We start from the raw sequence: 27,747 nt of genomic DNA, 5'->3' as shown, positions 1-27,747 counted from the left end.
CAAATGCGTGTAGCAGAGTCAGGAACTGAGGAATTTCCTAAGTTGGCGAATTTTACGAACAACATGCGATTAGAAATCAGGGGTGAACAAAAAAGTCATTTTGGAAGGCTGTGTTGCAGGGCCAACATCGATCTCACCTTTTTTATTTAACTTCTTGGTTCTTTTTTAACGGTTCCAAGTGAGGTTCTGGAATTTTCATTCTCCCGGTTTCGTCAAGCTGATAAGTTGGTGTGATGTCTCACTACTTTTTTTAAACCAATTTTTTTAAATCAAGAGTAAATGTAGGTAAATTTGAATAAAGAAGAATTGCTTTGATTGCCTTTGAAATTGCACACTTTCCTGACACCTACTAGGATTGGAACAAAGGTATGTTTATGATCAAATAGATGGGGTTGCCATGGGTTCTCCCCCTCCCCCACTTCTTTGCTCCGGTCTTTGCAAACCTCTTAATGGGACATCACAAAAAGATCTGGCTAGATAGATACTTTTCTTCTCAAGTGCTATTTTATAGAGGTTATGTTGATGACACCCTTTGTTTGTTTCACACTGAAAATGACGCGCTCTTGTTTTTTGACTATATTAACACCAGTCATTCACGATGGAAAGGCCAGAAAGAAATTACCGTTCTTAGACACAATGTTAGATAACGGTCATTCATCCCTTATTACTACTGTATTTCGCAAAAGGACCTTCACTGGTCCTCTTACTAATTATTTCAGCTTTGCCCCTTTGGCTTACAAATTGGGATTAGTTAGGACATTAGTAGACAGGGGGCGCTTTCCATTCGACCAAAAATTCCGGTGTGAATTTCCGGAAATTTCCAAGGGCGAATGGTACAGACTTTTCCAGTGTGGAAAACGACAACCCGCACAGTTTTGTTCGCTTGGAATTTTTCAATGACTTCGAGGTTTGAATCGCAAATATAGAAGCGACCAGAACACTGATTTACATGTGCTGGCTGTAATGCCTGCTACCGGTTGGTGCCGGACCACTCGCCACATTTGTACACGTGTCCGCGAGCACCTTGTGTCGGACAAGGCTTCGCATGTTTACAAGCACTTGTAGTCATCAGGGACTTGTCTTGACTCACGCTGTACTGAAGAGGCGCTGTGCTGAGGCACTTAGATTTGTCTCTTTCCTTTTAATTCTTTTTCATTTTTTTTTTAATTTTATTTTACTTATTTATATATGTATATATTTTTTTTTCTGTTGATGTTTTTTGCACTTGTTGTTTTTCGGTATTGTTGTTGTTTTTTCTTTTGCTGTTTCTGTTTTTGATTCAGTTTCAGCTACTGTTGGCGCGCGCGCGGAGTCCTTTGTTCTCATCAGTGCATTCCAATATTCAAATTGTTAACGTAAATCTTAGGCCGTCATTCTATAACGTAATCATGTGTGCAGTGAAAAATCGAATGTACAACCGTCGAACATTCGCAACTGAAGATGACATAAGAATGTCGAAACATGGTTTTAATTTCCTCTTTGAAAATTGGAACAAGAATAGCTAGCTAATTTGTATGGACGACAGGTACCAACAAATTATTCCTAAGCAGCCATCACGCATGCTTAATGAGACTGGTGCACTATTCCGCAATGGCGTTTTGGCAGATTCTACGTACACATTACCGAAGAAAATTATTTCTCAAGCGACGTTTGACCTTTTTTATAGCGGTGGCAGTTTTACCTTTCATGAGATATTTCATATTTTTCGGTGCTCCCTCCGAAACTTTTCCTTTACCAGTGGTCGAGAAATCGAAGTCTGCGAGTAATCTAGATGACTGTCCTTGTGCAGCAAGAAAAGCAATTGAGAGCAATATCCCAAAACAAATAGAAGGGGTCATCACATCTACAGCAAGAACGTTAACAAGTGAGCGAAACGTCGAACAAGATTCCTCGACAATCAAGGGAAGTTTGAACGTTCACATGTGGTATGGAATATGCGGAATGAGCGTCGATGTCTTAAGAAGCTGGCCTCATTTTCCTTACTTTCCAAACCAACGTTCTTTTGTTTCGGAATTTCGTAAAACTCAAGTTTTGAATATGAAAGACAACGGAGAAAGGATTTTTGGATTTGTCCATCCGCAGGTAAGCGGCATGTATAAGTTTGCCATCACATCAGATGATTCATCAGAGTTGTGGCTGAGTAGAAATGAACATCCCGCTTCAACCAAGATGATCGCGCGGGTTTATTCTCCTCATAGATCGGCCTGGACTGTAGAAGGAGACTACAAAAAATATCCTGAGCAAATTTCTAGAGAAATCCTTCTTCACGCCGGCAAGAAATATTATATCGAGTCATTGAGTAAGCAAGGTGCTGGCGCCGCTCACGTTGCTGTGTATTGGAGTTACGGGAATTCAACATTTAAAATTATTTCCTCCGAGTACCTGTCGAGTTTTTATGAGAATGACAATCAAGAATCAATTCCCCTTCACGCGGGCAAACGAAGCAAAATTTCACTTGAGAGCAAGAGCAAATTATATTATTTTAATCGACTTCCTGTCATAAACAAGGAAGACTACATTAACTTTATTCCGACTTGTCCTTACAGCCCGAGCTTTTTAGTACGACAAAAACTCCAACGGTATCAGGGCGTTTGGCGGACAATTGAATCACAAGTATTTCCACAAGACGACACTGACATGATCAAAAGCAACTTAAGACCACACTGGCCTAAACCTAATCAACTTATTAACGACAGTAGAGTTCGATCAGTCGTGGACAAATTCGTCGACTCCTTGCGGTTTAGGTAAGTTTAGCACCGTATTATTGTTTTGCTTTGTCTATTTTTTGTATTAACTAACTGAGCAGGTGGGCGAAACGTCTCAAATACCGGCTAAAGTTCCGGTGATGTATGTTTACTTAGTAAGGATCTTCATGACAAGCCTAGCGTTTAAACATCAAATGTGTGCATGGTTCAGTAGTTTGGGCTGTACGGGTCCGCAAATGATCCCAGGACCGCAAATGATCCCCAAATTGAACCGCAAATGATCCCGGACCGGAAATGATCCCCATATTGGACCGCAAATGATCCCGATCCAAAAATAAGGAATGGCATGGATGGTGGGATGGTGTGGATAGGGAATTGGCGTACGTGAATACCGATGTTTTTATTAAAGCCATCTTATGATATCATGACCACCAGGCTTACAACTTGATTTTTTTTTTTTTTTTTGCATACTTTCGACTAAACTTTGTTGCTAACTACGATGTTATGAATATCACCACTCAATCATCAAAACACGACTTGGCTTACATTTCTTTACAATTCTCGGTAAAACTATGATCAGTGCAACATACGCTACATATCCTCCTTTGTTAAACATTGATATTTCGGTGTTATAGTTAAATCACATTTTATCAGCCATTAACGCCACTCGTCTATAGTTTTAAACTAAAATCTAACCATGAAGCAACCATTATGGAAGACGCTGTCACCTGAGTAGACCCACAAGCCTACAACGCTTCATCACTCTGTAAAACACCTAGTGTGTAGCACTGGAAATTTGAACAAATTTATTTTGTAGTTTTTGCTTGGTCGTATTTTGGCTTTAATTCCTCGGAAATGACTACTTGAGTAGTTTAAGAAGCCAAAATTCCAAGCTATAGTTAAGAAGTTCAGCTTCATGACCACGCAAGGCCAAGGCTTGCTCTTCGTTTTGACAACTAGCTGTTTGATAGATGTTTGATACTATCGCCACCGGGATTTCGAGAATGTTTACAAGTATGTGTTTTCTAACACTTCTAATTCAATAGATCGTCTTCATGTGACATGTTTTTATCCTCATCAGGCATAAGAGGCGGTATATTTATATCTGTTTACAATTAGCGTGCTTCGTTTGCAAACTAGAGCATTTTCAATTTCAGGGTTATGGAGGTTGCGTGACACAAGGCTACGATCGAGTTTGTTGAAAAATATATACTTATCTCATGATTCTGAGCCTTTTTAGAAGTTAGAGCATTAGGAAAAGTGCTTATGTAAATGCTTGTTTGTTTAGTACTGATAATCAGTTGTCTAGGAAGCCAAAGTAAGTTCGAGATGTTTACACTATATTCCGGTCGCCATATTGGTGTTCCACGGATGTACTCCAACATGGCGTTTTCTTACTGGACTCTGTAAATTTCTGGGAAACATTTACGACGAATATCTGAAGTCTGGGGAAACGCACAGGCCTAAAACTTGGGGAAGTGTCTTATTGCGTTCGACGAAGTGGAACGCAAACGTAATTTTGACCTGTGGCTATCCAGAATTGGTTTTCCTGTGCACAGTTATAAGCCGAAAACACCACATTCCTGTAAAGACACCAATATGGCTCGCTTGATTTTTGCAGGGGCATGTCACGGCCAGTAAACTGGTACCGTTTAATGCTTAAGACATGTGATAAGACATGTGGCGAACATGTGAGTATGTGAGCAGGCCATGTGAGCTCGTCTTTCCGATGGATCTTTCTTTGACTTCTTTCCATTCAGTCGCCGTACGCTTCGCTATCATGTGCTCTCATCGTTAGATTTTGGCGAATTTTTAACGCTTCGACGGTAGCATTTATCGAAATCTGAGGGAATTGTCCTTGTTTATTAACACGACTTAGCTTTGGGATGATAACCGTGGGAACAGCTACATTTTGATTGCATTTGTTGATTAGTTCCAGTCGCGACAGATAGCTCAGTCTTTATCCGGTCGAAATTTTATTGTTTGGAATCGGTGGAAAAGTACTCTGAAGGCAAGATCCATAAGACTACTTTATTCATCAGGGGAAATACTCGAATCAGTCGCACGGAGTTTGTTTACGATAAACGACCACGCGAAACGTGCACGCGATTGCAAATCCTAGCTTAGAATAATGTACGTAATTTAAATATTCTATAAAACTTGAGAGTCTACAGAAACTGGCGGCGTCACACAACGTATCAACAAATCGTGACCTCTTAACTAGCATGGACTTTGACACTATGCATACATCTATCTGACTGTAAGACCTCGGTTGCTGCTAAAAAAATTTTATTTTACCAATAGACAAAGGTTAAAAGTCAGCTAGTGAAATCATTTATTTACGGTACATATATATATTAAACTGAGAGCGTCGAACGCACTCATAATCTCTGATTACTACTAGTTTAGTTATCTTCTACAGCGTACATCACAATTTATTAGCTTTTTCCATTGGTTGGTTTTGGATTTTTTTTTTTTTTATTGCGTGACAGTGAAAACGATCTGTACCCTTCGAAGAACAAAACAGCAACTGTGGAATATCTTTTTTGCAAAATGATAAAATATGTTGCTTAGTTCATTATTTTTGTACATGTTCTCACCTTCCTCTGATATAAATCCACTCCAGTCCTTATTTGTTGATCGGGATCATTTGCGGTCCAATATGAGGATCATTTCCGGTCCGGGATCATTTGCGGTTCAATTTGGGGATCATTTGCGGTCCTGGGACCTGTTTCTCGAAAGACCCGGTAAATTATCGGGCCCGGTAAGTCACCCGGTAAGTCCCCGTAAACTTTTCGGGTGTTTCTCGAAGTTCCCGTTATTTTCGATCGCGTTAAATTTCCCGGTAACTTGCCCGGTAATTTACGGGAGGTCGTGACCTCCCGTAAAGTTACCGGAAAGTCACAAATGTTGCAAAACGAAACAAATGGCGGCCGGAGGCGCACTTTTTTGTTTCAAGGTCTTATCAAAGACGCCCCTTTCTAGCCGATATGGCTGACTGCGAAGTCATTGAACGATTTCGGCTCTCACGAGCAAGAATGGAGTGGCTCGTTGAGGAGCTTAAGGAGGAATTGGAGAGAAACACGGCGAGTAGCTGCACGCTGGCTCCGGAAACCTACGTAAATATAATTGTTGTTGTTTAATTGTTACAGTTTGAAGGCGTTTGCATACAAGCACTATATAACTGTAAAGTTCTATTTGATTGTTTTTCAAAACCAACAAACGGCGGGAAAAAAAATAAACACTGTCATGTAAACGCCGATCACTCGCCGCGCGTTTCCGAAATGGCTTCTTTGTATGAACATAAAAATTGGTTCCTGTCACGCAAACCTGATCTTACTGCAAGCCAAACCTGTTTCTTGTGTTTTAATTGCAGATATTTTTTACTTTTTTGGGAGGGAGGAGGAAATTAGAAAACAGACATTCTACAAAAAATAAACATAATAGATCTAGAGCGATCGCGAAGAGTCGCATTAGGCGCGGTGCACAAATGCTGACAAATGCTGGTAATAGCATTTCTAGCTAGATGAAACACGAAGAAGCGTTCGGTACGCACGATAGATAAACGAGAATGAAGAACATTAAAATTATTCTCCCCAATCTCATAATTGTTTCAGTCGCATTTCTATTGATCTTAGCGTGCTTTATGCTAGAACAGTCGATTTGGGATCAGTGAAAATTACGCTTGATGTTTGCCGGAGAAAACGATTAAATCACGCCTAAAAATTTTAGTAAGATCCTTCCTTATTCCAAATATTCTCTACACTTACTTAAGCGAAATTCTTATCATTATAAATTGCTGAAATAAGTGTTTGTAGCTAAATTTCAAGTTCTCAACTTCACACTGTTTCCTCGGCGGTCCGCAGATCTTGTTTGATTGCTCAGCGGAACATTTTGAATTAGAATGAATCACGGAAAAAGACAACACTCCTAGAAAAGAGCGAGATTGTCGATCGAAGTCTTCGAATCGAGCTACAAAAGGCAATTGATCATCACTTTCAAATAATATGACCATGCAAAATGACGATCTCTCTTAGTTACTCTCCTTTGACACAACGATAACTTCGAAGTTAAACTTCGCAGCGTTCTCCAAAAAGCACCACAGTCGCAACGACAACAGAATCGATCAGAATCGAATGTGCACGTATAGTCCCAAGTGTTTCTCCTTCTCTCGCGAACGAGCGTGAAGTGCGCGCTAGAGATTGGTAAAAACCCGCTATTTTATCGGGCCCGGTAAGTACCGGGAAAATTTTACGGGCGCTTCGAGAAACGCTGTTTCGGGCGCGGTAAAGTTTCCCGTTAACCGGCCCGGTAAGTTATCGGGCCCGGTATTTACGGGAGCTTTCGAGAAACAGGCCCCTGGGATCATTTGCGGACCCGTACAGGGCGAGCTGAGCAGCAAAATAAATAAATAACAATGGCTCAGTTGGGTATACGTGAATGCAGATTAAGCTTTTACAGAACTGCTGTTTTAATTGACAGCTCCAATCTGGTTCCCAAAGGGAATGGTTGCGCAATATAACGTAACAATGATTTAAGGCTCTTTTTGGCTAATTAGCTAGCAAAAAATCAGCACTTTCCTGCTCAACGTGGGCAAAATAAATTCAAAGAGTAAAACGATGACGAAAAGCGTATGGCATTAAGTTAAGTTCAGAAAATGTTAACTAAGATTGAAACTATTAAGGCTTGTGAAGTGCTTTGAAAACACAATTTACTATTCACATTTTCAGGATTAGACTTTCAGAAAAGTCCCTCGTCTTGTTTATTCACTAGGGACTTTACGCAAAACGCGACGGCAACAGCAACGAGAACGTCACCAAACAAACGGTTTAATGAGCAAAACAATGGCTGTACACGTGCGTTATAATTCTCGGTACATTTGAATTTTCTTTGCCGTCCAGTCTGCAAAACAACAACGTGAAATGACCATGGCTGTCCCTTATTCTTAGATTTCGTTGTTCATAGAAAACCAAGGTGGTGGCGTTCGAACTCTTTAATCAGACCGAAAAATATGGGTACACAAGTGCGATTTCTTTATTCAATTCATTACGTCAATACAAAGATGTGCGTATACACGATTTCTCATGAAGAAATAGTTTCTCCATGAGATAGAAATAGAAACTCTTCGGCATTGAGTTTCTTGTGCAAACTAGTTCGGACTGCTCAAGCTGTGATGACAGTGTAAACAAATACAAACACAAATTTTAAAAACATTTGGCGACGCGCTGTCTTACAGGGTCGCTGGTCAAAACTTTATTGTCTCAAGAAATACTTGTTACAAGTGTTGGCGATCTGAAATTGAATTCAAAGTGTCGTCAACAGTTCAAATGCCTTTCCTGGAAAACGTTTTCTCCAGTACAAGTTAATTCTTAATTCCACCTTGTCACCCACAGAGGGATCACATGAGATAGCATTGCGCCTGCGTCAACTCAGTGCGTTGTTGCCTTCGTTGTGAACGGATTGTCTTTTCTGTCCTGCGAAAACTTGGTTTTTCCCACACACAATGCCGCCTGATTTGCCTACTAAAACACCGAAAGAAATTCATGTAGAGATGCACCCGGTACCAGGAGAGAGACCCTCCAAGTCTTCGAGACGCGGCAATGAAAAAGACGGGGAAAAGGTCATCATTGACTCCCGTCAACACGATGAAGACATGGCAAGCGCTCAGATCACTGCTTTGCAAAAATCTATGGAACAAGGCTTTTCCCGGATGGCCGAGTCGTTGACCACGGCCCTAACACAAACCCTTGAAAGGTATGCGTGTGAGGAGGTCACCGAGGGTGACAAACGACAATAACTTGCCAAACCCCTCACAAGACAAACCCAGCCAGAAGGCGGGAAAATCGTCTTCACCGAACAAGCAGATGGATGTTAATGCCTCGGTCAATGACCTTTTGTCTGATGCCAAAGAACATGGCAATGGAAAGCAACATGAAGTCGACGAATCAGTTGGAGACTTCCTCAAAACTGTTCAAAATGACCTGAAGTCGGAGGAGACGGGACCTCCCGTTCATGAAGAGCTCGCTAAAATTGTGACGCGTCTCGTGCGAGACGGCATGTTAGAAGAACGGCTGCAAGACAAGATAAACAAATATCCGCAGCCGAACACTGTGAAGGTTTAACGAAAGTTCGAGTTAACCAACTGAATTGGGATAACCTCAGCTCGACAATCAGCTCGCAAGACTTGAAATTCCAAAAAGTGCAAACGTCTATCGTTAAGGGCATGACAGCTCTTGCTCGCGTCACTGACGCCATCTTGAAACGAGTTAATGAGAGAAATTAGAAGTTTAAGCATTTAAACTGTGGTTAATGAGCTCTGTAGTCTACATCATAGCTGTCATCTAAGGTTGTCACCAGTTCTGTTATCTTCCCCCTATTAGCCATTGTGCAATAACCTTAGGTCAATGTCCAATGCAACCCAATAGTTTTACCATATGGGAAATCATACGACAAAGCTCCCAGTGATTTTCCACCATGCTCTCATGTGATTTCAGCGTGTTCTTCCCCTCCCAACTCCCGCAATCCCCAGTCAGTAAAATCCCATTGTTTTCTGACCCTGTCCCAGTTGTCAGCTAGTATTCGAGCTAGGCCGTTCTCCGCTTTTCCCTCCCTCCCTCCCTGTATTGGTAGCTTTGTCCTTTCCCATCTTTTTCCTTCATGTGGTTGTAATTACCTTTCGTGAGAAGGTGGCTTTCGCCTGCTGAACCTTCTCGGTTTCTTCACTGCCACGTTCTATTTGTTATATTGTGTGTAAACCATAGCTGCTTAGTCAATGCTTTTGGTGGCAGAGAAGTGCAACCTAGGCTGCACTTTGCCCCATGGTAAGTGCTATGGCCACCCTTGGAAATAGGTCCGGATCTCTCCAGGATGGTGTCATCGTACCATCTGACCTATTGTCCTCCCAGAGGGGCACCCCCTCTTCTGGTCAATCCTATGTTACTTCCAAGGAAATAGGTCCGGATCTCTCCAGGATGGTGCCATCGTACCATCTGACCTATTGTTCTCCCAAAAGGGCACCCCTCTTCTGGTCCCCTTAGTAACATAGGTTCCCCTAGAGACGCCGCTACTCTAGGGGAGATAGGCTCTGCAGTCTTCCCTGCCACCCATGTTTTGCCGCCATAATCAGTGTTTTGTTTCTGTTTCCTGTATCTACCCAGCAAAAGGGGAGGGTAGGTTGCAATGTTGTTACCCATATAAATATCCTCGCTGGTACTGTTAGATCTGCCCCTCCCCCTGTGTGAGTGTGGCTTTAATAATTTATACTAAATTGCACACCAGCAGGGTCTCATTAATGGCGGGAAAGTGCTCGCCCAAGAGGCAATAGACAGCCTTTCTCTTTTGGCACATCAAATACCGAGCTTAATAATAGAAGGAAAGAGCTCATAAAACCGGACCTACACACGGATTACAAACACCTTTGCTCAGCGTCTACAACAGTGACAGCTGAACTCTTCGGAGACGACTTGTCGAAGCAAGTCAAGGATATCTCCGAAGTAAACCGTGCTGGCTGGAAAGTAACTACTTCCACCGTCACTCGTCATAAAGACCCGACCCACTCTAACTTTGGATACAAAAGCCAATCGTCTGGCGGCAGAGGGAAATTTTTTCGAGCAAGAGGAAGTCAGAAGCATTTTTTAGGATGGCGACAGACCGCAAGTCGCGGTTCTGCCACACAGAATTCAGACAAGTTTCCCAAGTCGAAGGGTCAAAGCAAGTAAACAAAGCTTCTGAGGACTTACCTGAGGTAAGTCAAAAATTGTGTCTTGTAGAACCAGGACAAAGGGCAGGTAGACTGAAATTATATTTCCCTGAATGGAGAGAATTGACTTCCGATCCGCAGATTCTCAAAACCCTCAAGGGTTTTAATGTTGATTTTGTTGACTGCCCTCCTGTACAAATGCTTCCCCCAAAGGAGATCGCTTTTAATTCGGAGGAATCACAGATTATCAGTTCAGAATTAGACAAACTTCTGACAAAGGGGGTCATTGCGAAATCAGAGCACTGTCATGGAGAATTTCTCTCTACTATATTTCTTCATAAAAAGACTGGAGGGTATAGGCGCATTCTCAATTTGAAGAACTTAAATCAATATATTAACAACCATCATTTTAAAATGGAAAGCTTAACTTCAGCAATCTTGCTTGTGACATCTGGATGTTATATGGCATCTGTAGACTTGCAAGATGCATATTCGGTTCCAATCAATGAGAAATGCCAAAAATAGTTGAAGTTCTCCTGGCGGGGGAAATTATTTCAGTTTACTTGCCTCCCTAATGGTCTTGCTTCTGCTCCCCGACTTTTTACGAAATTGCTTAAACCTGTCTACTCCACCTTAAGGCAAAATGGGACACACAAATGTGGGCTACATTGATGATTCATACTTACAAGGGCCCTCATTTGATGACTGCAGTAATAATGTTCAGGACACTGTCCACCTTTTTACCAAAGTGGGTTTTCTTCTAAATCAAGAAAAATCAATTTTCGTACCCGGCCATGAGTTAACATTTTTGGGCTTTATCTTAAAGTCACTCACGATGACAGTGAGACCAACACCAGAGAAAGCTGAAAAGCTGAAGCAGAAATGTTTAGCTGTATCGACAAAAACTCATGTTTCAATTCATGATGTCTCAGAAGTGATAGGTTTAATGGTTTCTATGTTCCCTGGTGTTGAACATGCACAGCTTTTCTACAGAGGTCTAGAGATAGACAAAATCAAAGCTCTGAAAGAAAGTAGGGGAAACTACAATTCAGTAATGATATTGTCAGTTACATCAGTCATAGACCTCAAATGGTGGATCAAAAATGTTGAGAGCTCGTTTAAGTGGATATCCCATGGGGATCCATTACTCTCCCTGTATTCTGATGCCTCAAAAGAAGGGTGGGGGGCAGTGTGCAAGGGAGATAAAGCAGGAGGTCGATGGACTGTAACTGAGTCTAACTGTCACATCAATGAGTTAGAAACACTTGCTGCTTTTTTTGCTTTGAAATCATTCTGCCACTCCATGACAAATTGTCATATTAACATCTACATAGATAATACCACTGCTGTCTCTTACATAAATGCCATGGGTGGGACTCATTCTTTGGAATGTAATACGATTGCACGTGAAATTTGGACCTGGTGTATCCAGAGAAATAACTGGGTGACAGCAATCTCATTACCAGGTAAAGAAAATGTTGATGCTGATAGGGAATCTAGAACATTTAATGATAACACAGAATGGTCTCTCAATGAAAATATTTTCCACAGCATTGTTGAGACCTATGGCATGCCATCCATCGATCTTTTTGCATCTAGAATTAACAGAAAAGTTTCACGTCATGTGTCATGGAGGCCAGACCCTGTGGCACAATTTGTGGATGCTTTCTCTCTCTCTTCTCAAGAACAATTTTATGCTTTCCCTTCTTTTAGCCTGATACTTCGTTGTTTAAAGAAAATCGAAATGGAGGAAGGGGAAGGGATCATAATTGTTCCAGTCTGGCCCACCCAACCTTGGTATCCAAAGCTGATGAGTCTTTTGGTCGACAAGCCCAGACTGTTACCAGTGACAAGAGGGATATTGTATCTTCCAAGCAAGCCCAGTCAAGCACATCACATGGAGGGCAAACTGAAACTAATTGCATGCAAGTTGTCGGGGAATCCCTTACGAAGCAAGGCATTTCTGCAGAAGCTACCAAGGTTATCCTCAAGTCGTGGAGGAAAGGCACATCTAAACAGTACCAATCCTACTGCAAAAAATGGCTTGACTTCTGTCATAGAGAACAGATTAGTACAGTTCGTCCCTCTTTAGCCCAAGTCATAGAAATTCTACAGACTTTATTTAACAATGGTCTTAGTTGTAGTAGCCTTAATACTGCTCGCTCAGCACTTTCTTCAATACTCCCTTCAATATATGGTATCCCAGTTGGGCAACATCCTTTAGTTATCAGGTTTCTAAAGGGAGTATTTGAATCTCTCCCAGCGATGCCTTGTTATACAGCAGTTTGGGATGTAAACCAAGTTCTTGATTACTTCACGACTTTGTCCCCTGTTAATGAGATTTCTCTCAAGAGTTTAACTCTGAAGCTCATTAGCTCTAGTCACTGCTCAAAGTGGGCAATCCCTTCTTTTTCTCAATGTGGACAGCATGATAGATTCTGGCTCCTCTATAGTGTTCAGACTTCAAGAGCATGTTAACCAGTCCAAATCAGGGTCCAAGGGTATGGTGATTGAACTTAAATCATTCACAGATCCAAGACTTTGTGTTGTGACCACTCTTATTAATAAGGAGTATTTGACAAGAACAAAGTTTGCAAGGGAGACTCGTTCGCGTAGTCAACTGTGACTAAGTTATGTTAAACCGTACGGTCAAGTGTCTAGAGACACGATCAGTCGTTGGGCTAAGTTTGGATTACAAAGTTCAGGCATTGATGTAAACATTTTCAAGCCTCATAGCACAAGGTCAGCTTCAACTTCTAAGGCAAAGCTGAATGATTTTCCATCAGCAGACATTCTTGACAAGGCTGTATGGAAGTCAGAATCCACCTTTGCTAAATTCTATGACAAAAAGATTGTGGAAGACACGTTTGCCAATAAAGTTTTGCAGTAATATATTCACTTGTGTGAAATTATTTAATACTAGCCTGTGCATCTGTCTTTGAAGTCTCATGTGATCCCTCTGAGGGTGACAAGGTGGAATACAGAAGTACTGAACGAGAAGTTGAAGTTCGACTGGGATTCCACCTTTGTCACCATGCACAGAGGGATTACATACCCTCTCTTAAAGCCACCCTGTTACTTACTTCCTACGATGCACATGGCTAGTGCTTTAAAGACTGAGTTCATGCAGGCGCAATGCTATCTCATGTAATCCTTCTGTGTATGGTGACAAAGGTGGAATCCCAGTCGAACTTCAACTTCCGGTAAGTCTCGTTCAACTTCTGTATTAATTAAAAAAAACACTTTTACTGTAGGCTATAATCTATTCATCGCTAGTTCAACTTCACGTGCAGATCGTTATCTGACATTCGATCAAACTTGGTTTTCTATGGCCGTCGATAAAACCTGGAACATGGAACATCCCGAAGCATTCCGGAACATCCCGGAACATCGAATAATTATGATAATTATGAGAAAAATATGTAAAATTAAATTTTCGAAAATAAAATAAACAAAAATAAACTGGTATCAGCTCGACATATGAAAAGATATTTTGGGGGTAGGGAGCGTTGGGTATTCCTTCAACTGACCACAATAAGTGCAGGCTGCTCTTCTTTTCGGCCAATTGCGTCACGGGGCTTTACAGCACAAACCTGGACGATTCGGACGATGAATGCCAGGTTATTCATTGCGTTTCCTTTGTTGATCCCCGATTTCTTCAACATCTGAGGTGTTCGTAGGAGCATCATACAGTTGCTTGTTAAGTCAGTAACCATAGTTTTGTCACTACTGTTCCGTCTTCGTGCTGCAATTATCATCCCCAGTTTCGCGCTCTCCGCTAGGAACGCCTGGCACTATGACCCACCAAGTGCAGACTCAGACTTTCCGGTCAAAGATTAGACCAGTGCGTTCACGCGCGTACTTCGCATGTTTGGTCTACTTTGGTGGCATTCGAATGGCTCGATAGAAAACTAAGTTTGATCGAATGTCATATAACGATCTGCACGTGAAGTTAAACTAGGGATGAATAGATTATAGCCTACGGTAAAAGTGTTTTTTTTAATTAATTAAGAATTAACTTGTACTGGAGAAAACGTTTTCCAGGAAAGGCATTTGAACTGTTGACGACACTTTGAATTCAATTTCAGATCGCCAACACTTGTAACAAGTATTTATAATACTTGTAACAAGTATTATTAATAAAGTTTTGACCAGCGACCCTGTAAGACAGCACGTCGCCAAATGTTTTTAAATTTTGTGTTTGTATTTGTTTACACTGTCATCACAGCTTGAGCAGTCCGAACTAGTTTGCACAAGAAACTCAATGCCGAAGAGTTTCTATTTCTATCTCATGGAGAAACTATTTCTTCATAATAATAATAAAATTACTTTTGCATATTTTTCTCATAATTATTACAATTATTCAATGTTCCGGGATATTCCGGAATATTCCGGGTTTTATCGACGGCGTAAGGTCTCTAATCACCCGCCGGACGAAGGACTTCTTATGCCTGATCGGCGCCAATTTTAGCGACCCAAAAACGGGTCGCTGACCTTCGACCAATCAAAATTGCCATGAATATCGCTTGGGGACAGAACTGTCAACGAAACATTTTTGATGTAAATAAAGTTGTTATAAATAAGAACAGGAGCCCATTAACGGGCTCCTGGTAAGAAACGCAACTTGCGGTTAAATGAACCTATTCGGCGATACGGCTGCCATTTTGAATTCTTTTGTTTCAAATGGCTATAATAGGATGCTCAAGGGGTAAATACATTAAGCACTTAATGACTGGCCCCAAGGGAGACTGAGTTTTGTTTCCCCGAGACCTTCAATTCTTATCGCCGAAAAGGTCCATTCAACATGGGGACGATTGCAAAATCGATCAAGAAGCCTCAAACGCCTCGGAATATTTTAAAGGTTTAACAGTGAGAAAAAAATATTTAAAGAAAGCAGTTTAATGTGGTATTGGGTCGTCCCATCGCAACACAAACTCATCCGGCTACACTATAATTTGCATCTCGATGGAAAGAAAATATTTATTGTTTATTCTATTTAAAATGCCGAATGAAGGTAGATTTTCCCGAAACAACGGCTAAACCGAGAAAACCTTATTTAATTCACAATTTGACCTGTAGTGGTGGTTATTTTATTGCCAAGCGTTTACGGTTCATGTATATTAGTTATAGGTGCGACCGCCTTTATTTTAAACCTTCAAAATATAGAAGAAAAATGAAACTTTTGCATGTAAAACATTCAGCCTATTGGAATGAAAAAACTGTGTTTTGGCAGCGTTTGATTCGTAGCAAACTTTCAGAGCCTCCAAAGGTAGTTTTTTCAGTTTTGAGGTCACCTTGAAAACCATCTCTCACAAAATGAAAAATCGAAGTGATCCAAGTAAATGTGATATTTGTACATTGTATATAATTGTTCACTTTCAAGGTTAAAATGAGGCCAGTCTGTGAAGGTCCGAAATTTGCCTTACCTCTTAAAGCTCTGTTCGATGAATTATCTTTTACTGCTCTGATGGTCATTAAGTTAGTGCGAAAAGTGCATGTGCGAAGTGTTAAGAGTCACTGACTGAAAATATCGAGAATGGCTGGCCAGGTTAGAAAAATCGAAAATCCTGAAACTTTCCCTAAAGAACGCTTTTAGGGAGCCACTTTAGAAAATATTATTCCGATTTTCTTAGAATTTAAAGTCTTCAAGAAATTCGCAAAAAACGAAAATATAGCTTTTTGCCTCATTAAATACGCAAAAAACATCTGGAAAATTGACAAAGTTCTCGGTATTCGCATTGAAACAATTTGCAAAACTAGAACTCGGGGTAAACTTAGCGTAAGAGCTTTACTTTTCTTCTATCTAACAATAGGAAGTTTTAGATTTTTCAAGAATTTTGAAGGATTCCGTCGACCGTTGAAGAATTGCCTTCTAAAGCCCCTATGAAAACGCGCTTAAAACGCATCTTGGTATGTCCGATATGGAACTAAAACAAGTACTGTGCGAAAGAGTGTCGTTTCTACTATAATAATATGGAAAAACATTTCTGGGTAATCGAGGTTCACACAGGTAAAAATGCAAAAGTTCGCGACAGTCTCTTCTCAAATTTGCATAATGCGATATGTTCAAAGAACTCTATTGTTGAGCACTCTAGTCTGTTTTTGTTCCATTTGTGGGCCTTGCTTTGTGGGAAATATACAAAAAGAGAGTTGATCCATGTCGTTATTACAACATTGTTTCATTATTTCACGCAAGGTACATAAAACTACAGAGCCCAAAATATAAATTCAAAGTCACATAGACTAAACACGCTACATGTATTACGTGAGTGGTGTCACATAATATTTATTTTCAGTTAGCTCCAAGTGGAATTACTAGATTATTGAGATTTAGACACTTGCTTATAATAGAGACATAGCAGATTTTGTCTTTCCCGTTTATATACACTCGATTAGTCTGCAAATATTCGAAAGGAGACTGGTCTTTTAAAGTAAATTTTAGCATGTGTCTCGATTTTCATCTTGATGGAAAACGAATCAATTAAATACACGAAATGAAACGAAGAGGCTTTATTAATGTGATCCAGCCAGACCAAGGAAGCAACTCTTCTTGAAAAATAGAGTAAGACTGTTTGAAATCGAGACTAAAAATAACGGGGGTGCTCGTCGTACATTTTCGGGGTTAATCTTCAAAAGGTCCACCGCGAGAGCTTTTGCAATACCTTTTACGGGGATTGAGCCGAAAAATATGACAAGGGATAATGTGTTATGTAAACGGTTGTCAGTTTAAACATCGATTTTCCCTCTTTCTTTATTATTTGGAAACTATTAAGGCCAAGTAATTGAAGGCACCAACAACGACAAAACAACACTGTTAGAAATATATCGAGTAGTCATTCTATGAAGAGACTTTTCAATTTTCGTCAATTATGCAAAAAAGTTCACCTAGCCTTAAAAACGTTTGTGTTTGCTGGCGCGCGTTCTTACTGCCCAGATTTTTTGTTCCAAATACTGATTGAAGAAGATCAAAATTTAATCAAAGTATTTATTTCGACCCGATATTGGGCAAACTAAAACGCCTTTTAAGGCCGTAAAATTACGCAATTTTTGCCGTTTCCATAGGGGCTTGAATTCTTCGACAGTCGACGGAACCCCTCAAAATTTAATTTAATATAAAGTTTTCAATATGCTTAGTTTATCCGATGTTCTAGTCTTGTAAATTGTTTCAATGCGAATACCGAGAACTTCGACTCAAGCGCGGCAGTAGCACGACGTTTGAAACCATGCATTCACTCAGTTCGGCACGCTGAATTAAAGTCGGCGCGACTACTTATAGCACAGCAGGCCTAATGCCGTTCCGCACGGCAGTAGCGCCACTTGGCTTCGAACGGCGTGCTCTTACCATGCATGTGCCGAACTGAACCAGGGATGGCGGAGCCGGGGTGGGGGCTTAAGCTCCTCCCTCCCCTCCACTTTTTACCACGATGACAGTTTATGTTGTTTTAGTGTGAGGTACAAATGAAGAAATAAAGAAGAAGGAAAAGAAAACGAAAAAAGTCTGGTTGACTACAGATTTACCAAGAATTTACAAAGCTACAGCCTCATACCAAATCTGTAAGAAGCTTTTCATGTTTACATAGTTTTAACCTTTCCGCAGCGTGCACTTCCTTCCCACACACGGGAAGGCTTGTGTAAAAGCGCAGGTCAGTCAGTACCCTAAGGCCGTGATATATCATGGAGGGCTGAGAAAGATGTATCAAGCTCACAATACCTTCAAAATATATTGCTGTAAATGCACTAAAAGTACCTGTCATTTTAAAGTTCATCCACTAGGTTGATTTTCTTACGAACTACACCATGGAGAATGTCAAAAATACTATTTCCGAGCCCCTAGACTTAAAAAGGTTTTTGGGGGGGAGGATGCCCCTAGACCCCTCTACAAACTTGCGCCGGCACGGCGACTTTAAATTCTAAGAAAATCGGAATAATATTTTCGAAAGTAGCTCCCTAAAAGCGTTCTTTAGGCAAAGTTTCAGGATTTTCGATTTTTCTAACCTGGCCAGCCATTCTCGATATTTTCAGTCAGTGACTCTTAAGTGACCGTTTAGTCTGGAAATGGACCGGGGTTGGGATTATTGCTGCACCCACCCACCAACCAATTTTAAAGAGTTCTCTTGCAGTGAACTCTGGCTCAATTTGAACGCATTTAGTTACTTGAAATTTCTATTTGTTTCCATTGTTTATGATTTCAGGGAATATTCTTTGAAAAAAATTCACAAAGTGATTCTTAAACCAGACCCCAGGAATGGCGATCGTTTCTTGTTGAACCTCGAACTTGGCTTAGACAACACCGACCAATCATTTCGCCTGTCAGAACACGTGTATCAGAAAAAAGGAAATGACACCTTGTGCCTTCCTGAAGGAATCAACTGGAATAACAACGCTACAGTGTACTTCATTCTCCCTGTTAAGGAGCAAGGAAACTGGGTGCATCATTTTATTAATCAGCTGACTGATGCCAGCTTACTAACCGGTGATACGAACTTTCACGTCATAGTTGTTGATTTTGAAAGTAAAGATATTGATATGGTCAAGGCGTTTAACACATCTCTTCTCAGCAGCAGACATACTATTGTTTCATTAATGGGGAAATTCTACAAGACTCTCGCTCTAAACAAGGCCGTTGAACAAGTCCCGAATGCGCATGACATAGTTTTCCTGTTTGACCTGCATATTGATGTGCCCGCAGACATTATGGACAGTGTTCGAATGGTATGTATTTCATGTATCTGTGGCATTCATAGAACTACGTTTAACCACGGCATTGATACCAAGGGAAAAAAATGTTATTAACCGGCAAATTGGAAGCGCTGTGGAGAATATTGCTCGAAATCGTGGCAGTCCAAAGAGCCCCCGTGAGGTTTGACGATTGGAAAACAATTAGTGTATAGTGGTGTTCTACGCTATATCTCGATTATATTTGTAAATTGTTTCTATTATATTGCTGAATGTGCACAAACGTCCTGTGGTCAATACCAAAATTGATTCCATCAAAGCGACGAAGCAAAACATCTAAGATTGCAACCTTTCGACGCGATCCTTTAGTTGTTGTAGTAAGTGTCAGTGACAATCAGAACCACTGTCCTGGTCACCATTGAACTTGGACTCTTCCCAGACCCAACTGCGAGCAACGGTAACAAACCAGTGATACGCAGGATTGTAGGTCGTGGGTCGTTGGTGCACGTTTTTTTTCGCTGAATAGCTGGGGCATGACCGGGATAAGCAAGGTAAAGAGGTATCCCTTTTTGTCGACTGGCTGGTGAAATAAGCGCCCTCGTGATGGGTTTTTACGGACAAAATTATGAATCTAAAATACCGATGGAATCTTTCTTACCAGCATGTCTATGATCAAGTATTGTCTAGCTGGGATGAGAGGCTTTTATCAAGACTAAACTAATCTCCGTAAAGAGCAATGTTGGGGCCCCAGCCCTTGATTGGACGTACAAGACGTTGATGGCTACTGCATATTGAGTTATAATATTTTGATTCTCTTACCTGATGATTGTTCTCACCAATAACGTAATTTTTTTTTCTTAGAACACTGTTACTGGTCGCATGGCTTACTTTCCTATTGTTGGGCGTCTGGAATGTCACAGTAATCCCGTGGAACATCGGGGATTTTGGCAAGTAGATGGCTATGGGCTTATGTCGATTTATAAATCAGATTGGGTCAGATTTGGCGGTGAGTGAAAATCACTTTCATCATAATTCATCCAAGATATATGATCAAGAAAAGATTAACGTACTTACCCTGATCTTCTCTTGTGCATGATGTCACTTCTACAAGATATTTTAGTGGGTGGTGATGGTAGAGAAGGCTATCAGGAGAGAACAGGCTTACCTTAGGGACCACAGTAGATCTAAATGCATGTAGTCATGGTTATAGCGATTTTTCCGTTAAGGCGGCTCCGCTGATTTCCCTTTCGTAAACTGTCGATGCCAGTTTGAACGGTCGATGCCATAATTGGTAAACAAGCTTTTCGAAATGGATGATGCCATACCTGCTCTAGTCTAGGCCTGGACTAGCTCGAAACTGGTTGTAATTTGATGATAGACAAATACACACTCACCAAATGCTAAATTGATCACTTTCACACTGGTTTGTTTGCGGCTAGCCTTTATTTGTTGGTTAGGGCAATGCCATAAGTAAAAGAGACTAAGAAAGTCATCTTTTATAATTAAATTTTGCGGATTTTGGCTGATCAACCTAGTGGTGTAGTGGTAAGAGAGGGATGTTGACATCCGGGGGTTTCTGAGTTCGATGCTAGGTGGTAACCTACAACTTTTCTTTTTCTTTAATTTAGTGGGAAAAATTTCATTGATAGTTAAGAAAAAAATGTCTAGTTGTCCTGAAAATGCCATTGCATCGACTACGAAAAAAGCGGCGACTCTCTAGACTACAATCAGTAATAAGCATACACTTAACCAGTGGTTCCTGTCTACGAATTCTCTTTTTTCTCTCTCTCTCTTTGCATCACTAGGAATGAATACAAAGGACTTCCAAACTAAATGGGGCGGGGAAGACTGGGATCTACTAGACCGTGTGTTGATGTTACCGGTAGAAGTGGAACGAGTCAGACATCCGGGACTTTATCATTATTATCACCAAAGCAAAAAGTGGATATAGACTGTGACAAGCTTGGTAACTGTGGACATACAATGAAAAGGATCTGTTTTCGATTTTATGACGACCAGCAGATCATAACCTTCTAATACAACACTAAGCTAACCACGAATAAAATACGAGAAACAGGACTGGGTACATACAGACACTGATACGAGTACATACGGGAAGCAAACGTATATCAAAGAAATAGCACTTCCGTGTTTCTATCGAGTTTTAGTGTAAACTACTAGCGTTCTATCACGAAGGCCGTTCTCTGATTGGCTATGGCGTTTTCGAAGTGTCTGTGGAGAGGATTTAGATAAAGGTTTGAACAACTTGTAGATTTATACTAAAACAATTAGATTTTTCGCTCCTGATTTCTATGCGTTATAGGTTACTCGCGCCCTCGTCAACTATCACGCGATAGAAATCTCGAGCCCAAAATCTAATTGTTTGGCAAACAGTTAGCAGCCTAGCAGTGTGCGGTCGTTACCATGAAAATGGCGGCCGCTTCTTTACGTTTAAGAAGTGTCTTTGTAAAAGATTTAGATAATTTACTAGTTAAATTTTGAACGACTAGTAGGTTTATACTAAAGCAATTAGATTGTTTGCTCTCGATTTCTATCGCGCGATAGAAATCTCGTAATCGTTAAGTATGGGTTATTGACCAAGTGTGAGGTCAAGATGGCTGGATATTGACCAAGTTCTTTTTTTGCGTGTTTATGGACCGAGACGGAGTCGAGGTCCAAAAACACGCGAAAAAAGAACGAGGCCAATATCCAGCCATCTTGACCGAACAAGCTTGGTCAATAAAGGATTTATTATATGGCTTTCGGGGAAATTTTTCTTGCGGGACACGGCGGGTAGTCCCGAGTGGGCAAGATAGCTCCATCTTGCCCGCTCGGGTAGCCAATCACAGCGCAGGATTTGATTCATCTTGCCCGCTCACGGAGCTAGCCATATAATAAATAGAAGTATTGCTTTCAGGGAGCACTTTGTTATGGAATGTTCACGCGCAGAAAATCTATCTTTTTTTATCTATCTTCTATAGTTTCTTTTTTAACAAGGAGCATGTTTATGATGTCTCTTTCATTTCTGTGGAACATTTCATGCTGGTGCGTTGAAGAGAATTTGTAAAACTTGTTTGGGGAAATAAAAACTATTTCGAGCCACCTTAACTGTTTAATTAGATAGTCAGTGCATTTATTTTAATCATTTTCATTCCTACCTCAGTTAAACTATTTTAAAATTGAAATTGTTTTTAAGGGTAAAATAAATTTTATGCATGTTACTCATATATTTAATCTTGTGTTTCTCGTGTCTTCCAAGATGTATCTGTGTGTTAATTATATTACCCGCATGTTATTCATATGTATCCGGTGGTATATCTGTGTTGGTATGTACCCGTGTGTTCCCTCTGTCATATCTGCATCCGTGTGCTCCTCGTATGTTACTCGTATGTTTCTCGTATGTTACTCGTACGTTACTCGTATGTTACTCGTATGTTACTCGGAGTACTCCTGCGGTGTTTTACTCGGGATCAGATTAGCAGTTAGTCATTAGTTGCATTTACTGCTGCTTTCGAAAACTCGTCAGTGAACTTCAAAGTTCAAAACACAAAGGAACTAGCAAAATTTTATTTTTTTTCCCTGCCATAATTCCTAAATACAACAACGTTACGCATTTCAGCAGCGTAAATTAGAGAGTATTCACACTTTCATGATTGCAAAAAGGTACTTCATGTTGGAGTAGTCCCATCTTTCCTCACTGTCGAGGGAATAAATAATACAAGCTTTCGTTTAACGCACTCGTTTAAGTTTCTGACCAGTACTACTAAAACTGCGGGCTAGTATCCGGCTCACATGGCTGGGTCTGGGCCGAGAATATCGGAGCATTGCAAGCACATATGGAATTATTGGGTTTAGGGGAAGGGAGGAGAACAAAAAAACCCTGAGATGAATGTTGAATGTGATGGTAATTTCAGGGCAGTTAAAAGTCAAGAGAAAATGAAAAAAGTAAACCTTTTATAGAACTATGTGCATGCATTTGAACCATACGGGAGAATGTCCCGGCTCTATTATCCCTGATAAATAACGACAACAATAGCACTTTAAGAGTGCATGGTCGAACAGCTGCAGAATTGGTTTGTGGTCAGTGATATTTTATTTCTCTTGGCTGAAAATTACAGTCAAACCAACCAGCCAACCCCTTCTTTCCCCTGCTGCTTTTCAATACTGCGGGGCAATGTTACCAGAATGTTACCATCAGGGTTGTCAATTTGTTCGAGCTACTTGCAAATCAGTTGAATCTGTTCAAGCACTGACTTTCCCAGCTCAAGAGACTATATGGTCTGGATCATAGCGTCTTGCCCAGCTCCAGTGCCACTTATTTTCAAAGAGAACAAAACTATTTCTTTGTGTCGGGTCGAGTGTTCATTAGAAGACTAAGAGAAATTAGCAACAGGTTGAGATTACTTCTCCATGTTGGAGACCGAGCTTCAACATCAGAGCAAATGTAAGCCGTTTTGAAACGCAGTTCCCAGTTTTGCTGCTGCAGTTTGGTCATGTGAATTCAACGTCGCATATTTCTAGGTCTATATGTTGGACAGTTAAAGCACTGCTGACCCGCTACTAGTATAGCTATTATTCGTCAAAGCTCTGTCGATTGAAGTTGCTATCTTTAAGTCTACTGTTTCAACCTATTCTACTGATTATACAAGCTCGAAGGTCTCCAGCTAAATGCCTTTAATTGTAGACACGTTTGGGTTTACTGACATTGGGAACTAAATTGAGCACCCGATTACACTTAGATAAATAACCAGACATGCCAAAGGAACGAAAAAAAGTAAAATGATGAAACGACGGAAAAGATAATTTGTGAACGAAATGTCGCCATAATTTGAAGCTTTGTACAGGCAAAGTATTGATGAGAACAGTTGTTGGAAGTTTACGAAACTGAACAAAACGAACAAGGCAAATTACAAGGAAAGATATGTTTGGGCTGACCTTGACTGTTGGGAGCTTGTGGTACCTTTTAGAGTATTGAGCTGAAAAAAATGACAGGAGATAATATGTTGCAAATGAATATATGAAATATCATATATTTGAACTGCGGAGAAAGATATGAAGTCATGATTGCCATCGCTGTTATACACACAACTTAAGCAGTTGTGTGCATAACTGCCATGATCAATCATGTCTTCATATCTTTCTCCGCAGTTCAAATATATGATATTTCTTTACAAATCTTTATTTATTACGGGGCCAAACTACATCAAAGAATTGTTCTCCTTGCGTTCTAACGATCATGACCTAAGAGGCTATTGTAAGCTTAATCAGCCTACCTTTAAATCAAAGTATTTGCATAAATCTTATCGCTACATAATTTCACGTTTATGGAACAACATACCCGATAATATAAGAGGAGCGTCCTCTCTCAAAATTTTTAAAAATTTACTGGACAATGTTAACCTGACTACCGAGGTCAATTGTTGCTGTAATCTTTGTATCGATTAGTTTACATATTTAAATTTTTATAGTCTAGTTTTTAAATTTTATAGTCTAGTTTTTCAATTTTAAATTTTATAGTCTAGTTTTTGTACTTTTATTGAATAGATAATATATTTAAATTTTACATTTTAATTTTAGCATACACGTTCACATTTAAACGAGGCCCAGGCTCACTGGTGTAATGTGTCTATATAAAGTACTTACTTACTTACGTACTTACTTATATATTCATTTGCTTTAGTGCTTTCGTGAACAACTACTACTTACACTCAGAGTATGAAAATAAAAGAAAAAATTCCCTCAAGCAGATAATATTTAACTCAGTTTAACATTGTTTCACTTGAGTCATTCACGAGTTTGCTCACAGACCACTTGATTGAGTTAACTTGCTCCCCGGACTATTGTCCTCTGTTTACACACACTTAAAACACTGTCGAATGACACATTTTACATTAAGGTTTTTCTTTTGTTTTACCAGACAACAAAGAAAATATACTATATACGGCCACTAGCAAAATTTTTGAAAAATAATTTTTACAATCACTGGTAAATAAAACACAAATTTATATGAACACTAGCGAAACAAATATATAGAGGATGTTACATGCCCGCGCGTGGATACGAATTTTATCTTCGAGCGTTCAACTCGATATGCGCTCACTCATGAGATATTGAGTTGAACACGAGAAGATAAAATTCGTATCCACAAGCGGGCATCTAATATTCTGTTTATTAGATAAACATACTTATGACGACGTTTTTGACGATTTCCGAAGACTTCCGACCACTTTCCGAAGATTTCCGAAGATTTTCCAAAATTGTCCCGGAGGCCAGACGAACGCTTCCGAACATTTTCCGAACATTTCCCGAAGATTGCCGAAGACAACCGAAGAAGATCCCAAGATGTTTCGGTGATACACCAACACATTTAAGTGTAGTTAAAGAGACAAAAGAAAAATGTTATCAAAAAGGAATGATATCTTCACGGTGTGAAAGATAAAAATGGTATCTTCACTGCGCGCGATGAAGATATGATTCTACTTCATCATTGGTCAATGTCGCTAAGGAGTCACGTGAGATATGCGCGCGAAACCAGAGCGGTCATTTGTAACCGAACTTTGGAGTAGTTGCACGTAAAAATATTCATCATGGCGAAAACAAACCATCCAGAAGATCCCGACGAAAAAACAAAGGAAAATCCCAATGAGGAAGTCGAAGACGAACTTCTAGAGGATCCTGCACTCGACAATAGCGACTCGCTATTGAGAGTACTCACTAATTTGAACCGAAACATGGATCACATGGCGGGTTCATTGTCCGCCATGGGCGAAGCTTTCGCTGCTTTGTCGAAGCAGCGCCCAGCGAAGCGAGACGCTCGCTCTGGGACTTTAAATGGGGAAACAAAGAAACCTAGAATTGATGCCGGTGATGCTGTTGAAACTGGCGGTGAAAGCGATGTTTCGGACTTTCAAGAGCTTCTTGCAACCAGCGCTGAGAACGACTCCGAAGGCGCCAAAACGTCGTCCGCCAAAACGCAGGACTCCTGCAACAATGAAGGCGAAGACGATCTTTTAAAGAAATTGGCCCTCGACTTCTCAATAGATGTCAAGGTGAGCAGCCCAACTTCTAAGCAACTTGCAGATATTATCAATAAGAGATGGGCTTCGAAACTGAGTGAGAACAAGGTCAAAGAGACGGTCGAGAAATACGATCGCCCTGAAAACTGCGAGAAGCTTGTTGCCCCCAAAGTGAACCCAGAGATTTGGGGAAAATTAACCCATCATGGGAAAAAGCAGGACCTCAGATTGTCCACTATTCAGAACATGATAGTGAAGGCTGGAGCCATTATTGCACAATCGACCCAGAAGCTCATGGATTTTCGAGGCCAGGGCACGCAAAGTGGCAAGCTCGACACGGGCGCATTAGTCACAGCACAAATTGATGCCATTGCCCTGTTGGGTCACACCAATTACGAGCCCTCGCTTCGTAGAAGAGAAGCTATCAAACCCAACCTTAACAAGGAATACGGCTCGCTGTGTTCTTCGCAAACGCCGGTTACCAACTTGCTATTTGGCGACGAGCTTCAGTCGCAGCTTACTGCAATTCGAGCCTCAAACCGAACTAGCCATACAGCAGTGCACAATAGCACTAATAAATCTCTCACCAAACCTCCTTATCGCCAGAAACAAGACCAGCCTTTTTTAGGCAAGGGCCATTTCCAGTCCAGGTGGAAGCCCCAGAAAACCTGGAAGAAAAAGGAGGAAACGAGCAAGAAATAAATACTGCCGATGACATCATGTCCAAGCTCCACATGTTACAGGTAACCCAATTTGAGGGCTTCATTCCTACACTCATAGCTTACCTTGTTGCACAAACAAGTTGCTTCAGAAGCGGTAGGCTGGCACAATTTGTTCATCGTTGGCAAAGAATCACCTCAGACACTGAGATTCTTCAAATGGTGTCAGGACAGCACATTGAATTTGACACTAAGCCTTGCCAAACACGCCCCCCTGTAGTGAAATGTTTTAGTGCAGAAGAAAATGCTATTATTTCCAAAGAGGTTGCAAACTTGCTTCAGAAGGCAGTTGTTGTTGAAACCAGTCATGAACCAGGGGAGTTTATCTCTTCTGTTTTTGTGCGACCCAAAAAAGATGGCTCTAACCTGAATAAACATGTGCAATACAACCACTTTAAAATGGATACCCTTCAAAGTGTAATAAGTCTTATTACCCCTAACTGCTATATGGCCTCTGTTGACCTCAAGGACGCATATTACTGCGTACCTATTGCGGTTTCAGACCAGAAGTACCTTAAGTTTTGAATGGGGTGGCAAATTGTATCAGTTAACCTGTTTTCCTAATGGTTTAGCTTTCTGCCCAAGGAAGTTTACTAAACTAAAGAAGCCAGCCTACTCTGTTTTGAGACAACTTGGACGTATAAACTCACCGTATATTGATGACTCGTACCTACAAGGTGGAAGTTATGAGGAATGCCTAGCTAATGTTCTAGACACTGTGAAAATGTTCCTCTCACTGGGTTTCATTATTCACCCTCAAAAATCAGTTTTTATCCCTACACAAAAATTATTATTTTGGGGGTTTGTCTTGGACTCAGTCGAGATGAAAATTTATTTGACCAATGAAAAAGCTGACAAGCTCAAATCAATTTGTACCAAGCTTATCAAGGCCAAAGAAACCACTATAGGGGAGGTTTCAAGGGCCCTTGGGT

General features: G+C 40.6%; 2 protein-coding genes and 1 pseudogene across 2 annotated transcripts; all 3 read left to right on the top strand.

The window, feature by feature from the left end:
- The first annotated feature begins 933 nt into the window (after positions 1-933).
- Positions 934-22,307, top strand: LOC110044350 (beta-1,4-N-acetylgalactosaminyltransferase 3-like). The gene is made up of 4 exons (XM_089289589.1): positions 934-2,744; positions 18,597-19,116; positions 19,942-20,086; positions 20,886-22,307. Exons 1-4 carry the CDS (start codon positions 1,567-1,569, stop codon positions 21,029-21,031), a joined length of 1,989 nt encoding a protein of 662 aa, XP_089145715.1. The 5' UTR covers positions 934-1,566; the 3' UTR covers positions 21,032-22,307.
- Positions 8,075-10,605, top strand: LOC149111946 (uncharacterized; annotated as a pseudogene).
- Positions 22,308-25,637: 3,330 nt separating the features above from the next.
- LOC149111945 (uncharacterized) lies at positions 25,638-26,798 on the top strand. Its single transcript, XM_089288732.1, has one exon. It carries the CDS (start codon positions 25,668-25,670, stop codon positions 26,796-26,798), a length of 1,131 nt encoding a protein of 376 aa, XP_089144858.1. The 5' UTR covers positions 25,638-25,667.
- The last annotated feature ends 949 nt before the right edge of the window (positions 26,799-27,747 follow it).

This window comes from Orbicella faveolata, unplaced genomic scaffold (genome assembly GCF_042242905.1).
Source record: "Orbicella faveolata isolate gen_17 unplaced genomic scaffold, um_ofav_v1 contig_2, whole genome shotgun sequence".
Lineage (NCBI taxonomy): Eukaryota > Metazoa > Cnidaria > Anthozoa > Scleractinia > Merulinidae > Orbicella > Orbicella faveolata.
This window is presented reverse-complemented; position numbering and strand designations above follow the sequence as displayed.